The sequence below is a fragment of the Conger conger genome, chromosome 19 (genome assembly GCF_963514075.1).
Source record: "Conger conger chromosome 19, fConCon1.1, whole genome shotgun sequence".
Classification (NCBI taxonomy): domain Eukaryota; kingdom Metazoa; phylum Chordata; class Actinopteri; order Anguilliformes; family Congridae; genus Conger; species Conger conger.
Window position 1 is genome coordinate 9365630 of NC_083778.1, and position 13276 is coordinate 9378905.

Genomic DNA, 13276 nt, shown 5'->3' on the forward strand with positions numbered 1-13276 from the left:
AAGGTTAAAGACCAGCCCGCACTCGAATGGATCAAGTTTCCCCGACTCAAGCGGTTCAAGGCAGCCACTTTCCTCAGACCATTTGAGTAAACCGCCGCGCACTTCCAAGGACCGGAGATGCCGCGGCAAACATCTCATTAGCCGTCCAATTAAGAGAAGAACCGTCAAGCGAATCCACGCTGTTTTTTTCGAGCGCGGGGGAGAACGATCGGAGCGGTTCGTTTAATTAAACCGATTCAATCACGGGAGCCAATTAAAGCGCCCTGTAACGAGGAAACGGCAGAACGAGGGCGATTCGCCTTTCAGCGGCTGGAGCGGAATTGCAAACGGATGATGGGGCGGGCGTTCTGGGACGCGAGTTGCAATCGCCTCCCGCCCTGGCGTGATGTACACCATCGTCCCTGACCTGTAGCTCCCCCCGTGAGCACACGCATCACCCCGAATATACGAGCACCCGTTACGACCGACGGCTCGGAACCACTCTCCCTGGCCGCTCGGGTGCATGGAAGTACAGCATGTTGTGGAACACTATTACATTACATTACATTATTGGCATTTGGCAGACGCTCTTATCCAGAGCGACGTACAGTTGATTAGACTAAGCAGGAGACAATCCTCCCCTGGAGCAATGCAGGGTTAAGGGCCTCGCTCAAGGGCCCAACGGCTGCGCGGATCTTATTGTGGCTACACCGGGGATTAGAACCACCGACCTTGCGTGTCCCAGTCCTTTACCTTAACCACTACGCTACAGGCCGCCCCTGTGTAGTGGTTAAGTTACAGCTGTGGAACGCTATGTACACTTAAGGGATGAATGGCATTGTGCTGAATGGATTGTGCATTCTCTCCATGTCACATGTAATAAAGTGCCTCATCACAGCGGTCCTCTCCACAACGATTTAAATGAAAGATTTTTCTTCCACGCTGTCCAACCCGCGCCGACACACATCAAAGCGTTCGCCAACACGCCTCAGCTGGCAGACCGCGGAGCGCGAAACAGAAAACGCCGCAAGCCAGCACGCGCCCAACATCCAATTAACGGCCCAATTAAAGAGAACACGAATGACCAATAGGTCCGTTCGAGAGTTTTAAAAAATGTACCGATCAGCCCCAGCTCAAGTCTTGAAACAGTTTCACTCCATGAAAGCACTTTGAGCGTGAAAGCGCCAATTAAAATGCCCGGGAAAGTTTTAATTAACAGCGAAAAAGTGTTTGTCAGGCACGTCGTCGAAGTAGAAGCTGTACAGGGGCAGACGCTTGGCCGCCATCGAACCACTTGACATCAACTCTGCATTTACACAGCAACTGAGTGGAGGAACCATTCGACCTATACATAATAACAACAGTCATTTTAACAATAAAAAAGGTGCCTGAGCTATACTTGTTTATTTTATCTGAAAATATAAAATGGCTAGTTTCAGTTCCTAAATGTGGTATTGAAATAACTGCTGTGAAAACCATTGATCAGTCAACCGGACATACATTACATAGATGACACTCATGATATAGTAGACACACAGTGAGCACTTTATTAGGTATTTATTATTTCTTTTTTAGACTTAACGGCCTTCTGCTGCTGTAGCCTATCCACTTAGAGGTTTGACGTGTTGTGTGTTCAGAGATGCTCTTCTGCATACTGCTGTTGTAAGGTGTGGTTATTTGCGTTACTGTCAGCTTCCTGTCTGCTTTGACCAGTCTGGCCCTTCTCCTCTGACCTCTCTCATTAACAACGTGTTTCTGCCCACCGAACAGCAGCTCACTGGAACAGTAAGTGCAATTGCTCTTTAAAGGGTGAAAATTGTCTAAAACATTCAACAAAAAGAAATATGGAAATATTAAACAATTCTGCCCCCTCCCCTGCATTAAATGACCGCACAGTAAATGCACAGCAAAGCCATCTTACATAACACCATATTCCAAATATTTACACATTTATATAGCCAGAGCTTGCAATTTGTCGCCAAAGCGAAAACATTTCTCTGACGCCAAGTCAATTCCTTGACCTCGACAGCACCCAGAGTTGAACTTTCGAGCTCAAAACCGATCGAGCTATGCCTCAGCGTCTGGCAGGCTGTGTTCCTTTTCTAAAATTAGCAAGTAGCGCCGCTACAAACGGCAGTCTTCAACCCCAGCGGCCCTAAAACGAAGAGAGTCACGTGACCTTCCCCCAGCGGGACTCACCGCCCCAGCCTACGCAATGCTTCACTTCAAGAACAGAACCGAGACAAACTCCAAGAACAAGTGTGTGTTTAGTAAGAACGTTTATTTAAAAATCGATATTTTGTTACAGAAAAAAGTTATTTATAATATTGATTATCAGACAAATCAGGCAATTATTTGATATATACTTCCAGTCATGCTTTTGTCAATTAAGCACTGTTTTCAAAAGTACAACAGAGTATTTATTTTTACATACATGAGGTTGTGCAAAAGAAATATACATTAAAAAGTAACTGAACATCAACACAAAAGAGAGAGAGAGATTCACTGAACAACTGAAGGCATTCCACAATTCCAAGAATTCAGTGAGCATTTAAGGCCATTTTTTTGATAAAACAAATGCACATTTTTCACCAGAAGAGCAACAAAACTGGTGCATCTCTTGTAAAATAACACATGCGAACCCTAGTGCACGTTAATATAAGACATGACAAGCAGTAGATTATTTGGATATCGTCAGTAAACAAAATTCTCATTGCGCAAGGTCACATGGGCAGTCAGAGGAAACCTGATTGGCTCACATGCGGTCACATGTCATAGGGCTTGGAGAAAAAATGACGAACTACAATCCCCGACGAAATGCGCGAAAGTCGTCCGCGGAAAAAAGCAAACAAAAAAAACAAAACAAAACAAAGCAGACCGATACCTTGCAATAAAATTTTAGGGTCAAAGAATCGAACCGTACGCATTTAGACATGTTTTAATGGCGGCCGGTTCTGCTAGCAGACATCCCACCAGCAAAAATGATTGGGGGGGGGGGGGGGGTCTGCATCTGGCTATGACGGGATCATGGCAGGTTCTAAACTTCAATCCCGCCTACGGTGGAGGTTGGTGGTTTTCCCGTCTTGGGAATTAGGGAGCAGATGTGAAAACCCCAGGAGACGCCCGGAGTTTCCCGAAGCTTCCGGGGGAGGTGGGATGTCTGCATTAGTCCACGCGCGGATACCCCCGCCGTGTCTGCTTAGCGCCGGCTGCCGACGTACGCTCTCACAGGTGTGTGTGTGTGTGTGTGTGCAACTTGAGGCTTGAGCTGATGAACTTGCCAGAGGGTATCTTATCTTAGGTCGCCTAATGTTAACGAGAGGAGCAGTTTCAAGCAAAAAAAACTCACTGCAAGGCAACAGTAGCCAGCTTCTCATTCAGCTTATATATGTACACACACACACTCACACACACACACACACAAACTCTCTCTCTCACACACACACACACACACACAAACTCTCTCTCTCTCACACACACACACACACACACACAAACTCTCTCTCTCACACACACACACACACACACTCACTCTCTCTCTCTCTCTCTCTCTCACACACACACACAGACACACTCTCACACTCTCTCTCACACACGCACACGCACTCGCACACACACACTCACACACACACTCACACTCACACACTCAGACACACTCACACACACTCTCACACACACACACACACATACACACTCTCACACACACACACTCTCACTCTCTCTCTCTCTCTCTCTCACACACACTCACACACGCACACAGGGGAGCCTGGCAGGCCAGATATGTCTCTCGACCTCTGAAATGAAACGCTGTGCGGTTACGACCCTCGGCGTGTACGACAACAACAAAAAGCTGAATATGGAAATTGTAAAAAATAATAACGATGACCGCGGTCGCGGCTCCCTGCCTTTTCCTTTTGGTTCTTGGGTTTCACTTCGCACCAGTGCTCGGGAGATTCCGGCACCTTCCGCCAAAGGCCGTGACCGCACCTGAATACCGAACCAGCGAGACGTTTTGGCAACTTCGTACGTTCAGGCCTACTCACATTAAAACAATAAAAACGACAATCAAATGTGACGAGCTTATTAAAACACTGTTATTAAACTACAATCGGTTACACTTAAGACAAGAGGACAGAAAATGCTAGAGTTAAATAAATGAAAGCGTTGTTTTTGACAATTGGGCCCGTCGTTTCAAGTCCCATCGGAGCGTGGCTACTGTTCGGTCGAGAAGGTGAAGTTTAAGGCTGAGTGTCTGTTTCTTCAGATGAGAATGAGGAACCTGCGACCACATCTAGCCTTTGTATCTATCAAAGGCATTTAAGACAGAGAGAGGTGCGTGTGTGTGTGTGTGTGGGGGGGGGGAGTTTACCGCGGTAAAGTGACGAACCGCACGGTTCAGCACACGACCGTCCGTGAGCAGAGAGCTACTGCACCTGTCCCTGGTTGCTATGGCAACGTCAGAAATACGGTTAGTCTAAAGTTTTCAAACAGACTTATAAAAGTTTCCAACGGTAGAAATCCTCATAAACATGTAAACATTGAGAGAGAGAGAGGGGCAGGGAAAGGGAGGAGAGGAGGAAACAGAAAGGAGAGAGAGAGTGAGAGAATAATGCATAAATGCATTTCGAAAAGTTATGTACAACAGTGCAGGGGTTTTGTAGAAGTGGGAGGTAACGGGCCTGGTTGCACGGTGACCGTTGAAGGGCGGGGCCTGCCAGACCGCAGCATCCCGTAGGCCCGTGGGAACAGGGGGGCGGAGTCACGGCTGCACGGCCCCGCCCACTCTGACTCTCCACATGTGGGGCTCCCCGACCCCAAATCCACTCCCACAAGTGCGTGAGCGTGCGTGTTAGGGTGACCAGACGTACCCCAAAAAAAGCGGGACAGCCCCAATTTTTTAGCACATACCCTCTGTCCGGATACGCGTGCAATGCAGACACTATTCGCCCTGACAATTAGGCGAACGGTACGTTTTGATGACGGAATAGATTTTAAGGCTTTTCCTTCATCAAAAACTATCAATAGCATAATTGCTCTTACGCAATTAAGCTGAATGTCGAGTCTCAGTTCAAAGAAAAAGGTCTTCCGCAGCATTATTCAACTCAGTAAAGCAACTCGATGAATATTGGCCGATTCATGAATTACAATTAAGCGAGTAATAATGATAACACTGATAATAACTATTATTATTATTATAACAATTATTCAGTCCGCACTGCTGACGGAAACACACTTAGTGCGCTAAAAGACTGACTAATACAGAAGTGGGCCGTTCGTAAAAGCTGGTGAAAAGTCCGACAGCAAATTTATCATCTCGGCCAAAGTCGGCGAAATGAAAACCTATTTCATTCGGGACTCCGGCATAAATTTACGTTTCGGAAAACGGAGTAACGCGGCGCGTAAATCACGTTTCCCGGTTGGCTCACCTTCGACACATGAAACGAATAACTTAAAACGATCGTTCGCGTCGCGCGGTCCGCGTTTACGTCTCAGACCGCTAGCGGAAGTTGTCGCGATTCCCACCCTCCCCTGGTCTGGTCACCCTAACGCGTGTGTGTGTGTGTGTGTGTGTGGATCAGATCTGCGTGGTGTGCACCAGTCCCGGGGGCGTGTAGGGCGGGGGCGCAGGCAGCGGTTTGAAGCCCCTGGTTCTCATGTAGGACAGGAACTGATCGGGGATCTCTGCCAGCACGTCTTTGGCCAGCCGGGCCATGCTGAGGACGTTGTTCCCCGTCCGGTCCACGTAGTCTCGGAACGGGACGAACTGGAAGACACAAACGGGGGGGGGGGGGGGGGGGGGGGGGGAGAGGGGGGTTACGGCGGGGAGGGGGGCAGCGGGACCAAGCCCGGGGGTCGGTCCCGGGGGGTCCGTCCCACCGTCCGTCTCCCGTTCCAACACTCAAACGTTTCGAGTCGTCAAACTGTACGAACGCATTGCTTTCAAGACCTTTACATCAATGACATTAACGGCATTTGGCAAGCGCTCTTGTCCAGAGCGACGTACAGTTGATTAGACTGAGCAGGAGACGATCCTCCCCTGGAGCAATGCAGGGTTAAGGGCCTTGCTCAAGGGCCCGACGGCTGTGCGGATCTTATTGTGGCTACACCGGGATTAGAACCACCGACCTTGCGGGTCCCAGTCATGCACCTTAGCCACTACGCTACAAGACCTGAGCTTCATTCCTCCATTGGAAGAGAAATTAAAACAGAGGTGCTGACTCACTGTGGCCATTAAAGATCCCATGACACTCTTCACAAAGAGTAGGGGGATCCCTGGTGTGCTGGATAAATTGGCTAAATAAACCTGGCTCTTTCTTCCCGCCACCTTTCATTCCACCTTCTAATCCCCCTTTCATTTCATTGATTCAACTGGCAAAAACATTGTGCTCTCCCTCTCCACCTTAGCTGATGTGTGGTGAGCATTCTGGCACAAAATGGCCGCCGTGTATCACCCAAGCGGGAGGCCAGTTAGCCTATGAAATAAATTTTTTGGAAATAATTTAACTGCAAAATGTTTTCGTCATCCAAGAAGTGTGTTATGTCAGATATTCAAACCTTTCAGTCACAGGAGGCTATCCCACACCGCATTAGCGACCGGGTGAACCTATCAGAAAACGTTTCTGTCTGCGGCACACTGGTGGCATAGCAACAGCATGGCAACCACCAAACAACAGCATCAACCGCGTGAGTGAGTGGCTGAGAGAAGGGGAATGTTTTTAAAACGCCGCCAAGGCAGGAAGACCCATTACGGCACGTAGTGCACCACTACTCCTGTCCTTTTCAACTCTGGAACTGCGTCACAAAATGGAAATATCTCCAATTTATCCGGGAAACGTCCCTGACGCATGTTAGATGAGCCACCGGCAGGGAGATCAATGGATGACTCTCACTGTTACACACACTTCCTACGACTGGCTTTTGGCAACATGCACGCACACACACACACACACACACACGCATACACACAAACACACACGCACACACACACTCACAAACACACACACACACATATATACACACACTCACACACACACACACACTCACACACACTCTCACACACACACACACACTCGCATGCACGCACACATACACACACTCACAAACACACACACACATATATACACACACACACTCACTCTCACACTCACACACACTCTCACTCTCACTCACACACACTCTCACACTCACACACACTCACTCTCACACTCACACACACTCTCACACTCACACACACTCTGACACTCACACACACACACTCACTCTCACACTCACACACACTCTCACACGCACACACCAGGAGGATGTGTATTTACCAGCGGTATGCTAACCCACCCTACACATGGCCGGTTCTCCGATTGTTTGGCCGATTTAGCGTGTCAGTTTCGATACAGATGGCCTTCACAGCCGGACGATATCTCCTGCCGTCGCCTTACCGTTCCGCAAAACAATTAGACCCGCGGCGCCGTTCTGTTGCAGTCGACTTAATACGACCGCGGTTAAATCATTTTTACGATGAGGAAGTCGACCGAGAGCCGGTTACAGTTCTAAACCCCCCCCCCCCAACGGACACCACAGCCCTAAAGAGACTAAAGAGGAGGGAGCCTTATGCAAGCGCTCAGGAAACAGTTACAGGAAAATCCCATTTCCTGTCTGAGACAAAGGACACAAGAAACCTTTCAGCCCCTCCGCCCTTTGCAACAGGGCCCTGGGGAGGGGTCCCAGAGCAGCGGCCCCAGGGGGTCACCCTCGGGGGGCCGTTCAGGACCCCGGGGCCCGGGCAGCAGAACGGGGGAGTCAGACCGGGGTAGCAGCCTCACGCGGTGCCCCCATGTCTTCTCCTCCACCTGCGGACACCACTGGGCCACGGACACGGGGTTAAAAGGGGTCCACACACCTGCACAATGTCCCTCTCTGCTGGGCGTCCTCTGGATGTGATGCGGACCTCATCTCCGTCCAGCTCCTCCATGGCTGAGGAGAGAGAACAGTTACCATACTATACCAGTGTACATACTATACCATACTATACCAGTGTACATACTATACCATACTATACCAGTGTACATACTATACCATACTATACTAATGTACATACTATACCATACTATACTAATGTACATACTATACCATACTATACCAGTGTACATACTATACCATACTATACCAGTGTACATACTATACTAATGTACATACTATACCATACTATACCAGTGTACATACTATACCGTACTATACCAATGTACATACTATACCATACTATACCAGTGTACATACTATACCATACTATACCAGTGCACATACTATACCATACTATACCAGTGTACATACTATATCATACTATACTAATGTACATACTATACCATACTATACCAGTGTACATACTATACCATACTATACTAATGTACATACTATACCATACTATACTAATGTACATACTATACCATACTATACCAGTGTATATACTATGCCATACAATACTAATGTCCATACTACACCAAAATATACTAATGTACTGGACTAAACCATAGAACAGAACTTCCGTGGTATGATTTTAACTGACAGATCTCACCATTGATTGACTGATTGATTGATTGATTCATTCATTCACACTCGCACACACACACACACGCTCACACACGCTCACACACGCTCACACACACACTCACACACACTCACACACACTCACACACACACACACACACACACACACACACACAGACACACATACACTCACACTCACACACACACACACACACACACAGACACACATACACATACACACACACATCACACACACACACACACACACACACTCCTCCCTCCTCTTCCCCATTCTGTACTCACACCAATCGCAGTGCTACGCCTCATCTGTGGTTAATGTTTTATTCCATTTATTCAACTCCCCGGTTTTCTCCCGTCCTCCCCGTGTTTAACGTGCCCCCCCCGTGCCCCCCCCCCCCGGGGCGCCGTCCTGCGCTCATTAGCATGGGGAGCGGCCGCTCGGCGGGGCGCAGCGGGGCCTGATGGGGGATGATTGCGCGTTACCCTCGCCTCCATCAGAGACCAGGCCTGGCTCACGCAGACGCAGTCATTAGCGCGGGCGCTACGGCGGGTTTAGGGTGCGTAACCGCGCGGGCGGGGCTGGAGGGGGGGCCGGGGGGGGTGTGGGTGGTGTGTGCTCACACAGGCCGGGAGGTAGCGCGCGGTTTCGGGGGAACGTCACCGGGGTTCGATCGAGAAACACCAAACTGATCAAACCCCCCCCACCCGCCCGCCCCTTTTCAAAAGACAGAAAACTACCTGAGACAGGAGATGGGCGGGGCGAGTAACATAAAAGGAGAAAGAAAGGCCGAACGGGGATGAGAGGAGAGGAGGAGAGAGGGAGAGGAGAGGAGAGGAGAGGAGAGAGAGAGAGGGGAGAGGAGGAGAGAGGAGGAGAGGAGAGAGGAGGGGAGAAAGGAGGAGAGAGAGGGAGAGGAGAGGAGAGAGAGGGAGAGGAGAGAGAGGGAGAGGCGGGGAGAGGAGAGGGAGGAGAGAGGAGGGGAGAAAGGAGGAGACAGAGAGAGAGGAGAGGAGAGGAGAGAGAGGGAGAGGAGGAGAGAGGGAGAGGAGGAGAGAGAGGAGAGGAGAGAGAGGGAGAGGCGGGGAGAGGAGAGGGAGGAGAGAGGAGAGGAGAGGAGAGAGAAGGAAAGGAGAGGAGAGGAGAGGAGAGGAGAGAGGAGGAGAGGAGAGGGAGAGGGAGAGAGAGAGAGAGAAAGGAGGAGAGGAGGGAAGGGAGGGAGAGGAGAGAGGAGAAAGAGGAGGAGAGGAGAGAGGAGAGGAGAGGGTGTAACAGACAGGGTGTGGAGAGGTGTTGGGCAGGTGATATGGTTGAGAGCGGATTGAGAGTGCTTTATTCACACAGTTGTTTGGGGCTCTAAGGCCACAGCGGTAATCTCTGCAGAAAGACGGGGATCACTGACGGGCCCTGCACAGGTAAAGCCCCAAACAGCCTCACCCACAGGCCCCGTTAATCCCCTGTAAGCCCTGTTATCTGCACCATGTGGCACAGCCGTTAAGTCCCTATCTCTGCCTCCCTCTCCCCCTCTCTACCTCTCCCCCCCTCCCTCTCTCTGCCTATGTCTCTGCCTCCCTCCCTCCCTCCTACACGCATTAACACACACGCACATATACACACACACACACAAGCACATACTATACTTCACACAAGCACACAGTATACACAGACATTACGCACACACTCACTCAGTCACTCAGTCACTCACACAGACAGGCCCTAGGTAAAGCAAACACACACACACACACACACACACACACACGTACACTCACTCACTCACACAGACAGGCGCTCGGTAAACCACAGTCACACACACACACACAGGCGCTAGGTAAAGCACACACACACACACACAGTAAACATTCTGTTGGTATCAAGCTGTTGACTTACCATCAAACTCTGCCGGGCCGACGCCCACAATAATGATTGACATGGGAAGACAGGCCGCCTGCATAAAGAATTAAACGTCAAACAAAAGCACGTCCTCCCTCCCTCCCTCTCTCTCACCTTCCCAGAGCAAGAATGCAACCCCGCTCATAATTCTGTGCAATAAACTTAAAATGGAGGAGTTCAGTTACCTGAAGTTAAAGTCAAACTGGACTGAGGTTAGACAGACCACCGTATATAAACAATTAGCCTCATACCGTCAGACATGGCAGCTTTGGGTGCGAATCTTTCACTTAAATCACACTAACACTGACTGACGGGAAGAGATTCAGATTCGATCGTACGGTACTCAAAGATTCGCTGAAAGATTCATCTTAGTGCACGTGTACAACACTCAAAGATTATCTGTGATTTATATCAGTGTACCGAAACTGAGATTTATTTCTGTACGATTCAAAGATTCAGTGAGAGTCATATTAGAGCACACAGCACTCAAAGAGTTAGTGATTCACAAGTGATTCAAAGAGTCTCTGAGTGCATAACAATCAAAGAACCAAGGACAGAGAGACCGCTTCTATCTCTGTCTTCAGCGTGAACGTGTAATAATTGAAAAATAAGATTGAAAAATAAATACGCTGAATCTCTATTATTGTCGCTTTTTTTTTTCTTTTTCTTTTTTTCAAGCCGGGGAAAGCAAAATTAGTCCAGCAGATTTAATCTTTTCTTCCTTTTGTTAATTACACTTCTCCAGCCGGTCCAGCTGAAAGATGAATTTGTCAAAATAAATCTCTTTGACGCGTTCTCCACTCTGCGTCCCCTGCCTCACCAAACAGAAAGCACTGTCGTCACAACTGAGCTAGCCTCTCCCTGCAACGCCCCCTCTCTAGAAACGTCTAATAGTTCTACTACATTTTACATTTCATTTACATTTTAGTCATTTGGCAGAGTGCATAGGTTCTTCCACAAGTCAAAGTATCACATCCTTAGCTAGTCAAATACAGATGAAATGTTGTTCTAAACATATAGTCATCAAAAATGCAATTTTGCTACAGGCACTTTCAGAGTGAAGCACTTGGAGCTCTCCCCAACACCGTATACAGTATACACGGAACAAACAGCGAAGCAAAAGGCTCTAACGTGCCAACGTGTTAGGTACGTGTGCGGGGGGGTGTAAGCGCTTACGTTGACGATGGCCTCCTTGGTCTGGGCCATGTCTGAGATGACTCCGTCGGTGATGATGAGGAGGACGAAGTACTGCGAGCCGTCCTTCACTGACGCGGCGTACCTGGGCGGGGTGGGAGAGGGCACGCATCAGAACATGGGCACACGCGTGTGCGGGCGCTGCGAGGCTGGGTACGACCGAACAAGGACGCTTAGGAATGAGTGCCGGCTGAATCATGAAAAGATTTGGACAGAGTGCCGACTGAATCGTTACAAGCTTTGGAGTGAGTACCGACTGAATCATTACAAGCTTTGGAGTGAGTACCAACTGAATCCTAAAAGGCTTTGGAATCAGTACAGACTGAATCATTAAAAGCTTTGGAATCAGTTCTGACTGAATCATTAAAAGCTTTGGAGTGACTACCGACTGAATCCTAAAAGGCTTTGGAATCAGTACAGACTGAATCATTACAAGCTTTGGAATGAGTACCGACTGAATCCTAAAAGGCTTAGGAATCAGTACTCACTGAATCATGAAAAGCTTTGGAGTGAGTACCAACTGAACGATTAAAAGCTTTGGAGTGAGTACGGACCGAATCCTAAAAAGCTTTGGAATCAGTACTGATGAATCATTAAAAGCTTTGGAATCAGAACTGATGAATCATTCAAAGCTTTGGAATCAGTACTGATGAATCATTAAAAGCTTTGGAATCAGTACTGATGAATCATTAAAAGCTTTGGAGCAAGTACCGACCGCATCATTAAAAGCTTCAGAGCGAGTCCTGTTACAACGCGAATCGTAACCACCGGCTTCCACTTCCTGTTACGATGCGAGAGTGCGGCCGCGGCTTCCGCCGGGGCAAGAGCTGCCGGGGAGAGCGGTCTGATAACGGCCAGGGGCGCCGCTTTCGAGGCAGCCGAGCACCCTGCCCTCTGCCCGTTTACACCGACACACCGCCGACAGCTGGAGCGCGTCGGACGAACGCTTAAGACGCTTCTTTTTCTTTTCTTACAACGAGGGAGCTTTAAAATAAACGCTTCTCGCCAGGGAGCGTGGGCACGAGGTGTTCGGAGGAACGCAAAACTAACAACCTGAACTGGATTATGGGAGTTTTTTTCGCCTGACAGAGGTGCGGCGTGAGTGGGCGTACGCGCGTTCGCGCGCGTTTATCTATAGGCGCCTCGCCTTTGTTCGCGAGACACTGCTGGAAAGCACGACGCGCGTTAGGAATGGTAGTCCGATGCCACATGAGAAGAAGGTTTTTTTTGTTTTTTTCTGTCCTTTCAGTTTAATTAATTGCACCTGGAACAAAAGGAGAGCCCTTCTGACAGCATCTGATCGCAGAATCAACTTTTAGGTCACAGAGAAAAGCCCGAACGGTCGGCTTAGCGGCGTCACGTCCTCAGACACAAAGGCCGGGCACTCCCGGGCAAACAGTGCAAGTAAATCGAATCTTTACGACACGACTGCGTTTTCCAGACAAACGCTTTGTTCTCTCTAAGCCTGGCGGTCGCAGCGATGTTGGCGTCCCGCGGTCCGTGCCTCGTGCGCGGGATTTCTGCAGAGGCATTAATTACGCGAACGCCGCCAGGCCCCTCCGACAGCGGGAAGGACGAGCGCGATCGATACGCGCGCTCAGGCCATTACGGCCAGCATCGATTTTGTCCGGGGCGGCGGCCATCTTGGCTCGCCCG

At 49.2% G+C, this 13276-nt stretch overlaps 1 protein-coding gene across 2 annotated transcripts in view; it reads right to left on the reverse strand.

The window, feature by feature from the left end:
• Positions 1-2241: 2241 nt before the first annotated feature.
• The window catches only part of LOC133118909 (copine-8-like), a 77294-nt gene continuing 66259 nt past the window's right edge, over positions 2242-13276 (reverse strand). For both annotated transcript variants that reach the window (XM_061229198.1, XM_061229199.1), the window contains 4 exons: positions 11603-11705; positions 10424-10481; positions 7874-7947; positions 2242-5743 (listed from right to left, as the gene is read on the reverse strand). In XM_061229198.1, the coding sequence (XP_061085182.1) occupies positions 5555-5743; positions 7874-7947; positions 10424-10481; positions 11603-11705 (424 nt within the window). In that variant the 3' untranslated portion in view covers positions 2242-5554. The remainder of the gene's footprint in view (positions 5744-7873; positions 7948-10423; positions 10482-11602; positions 11706-13276) is intronic.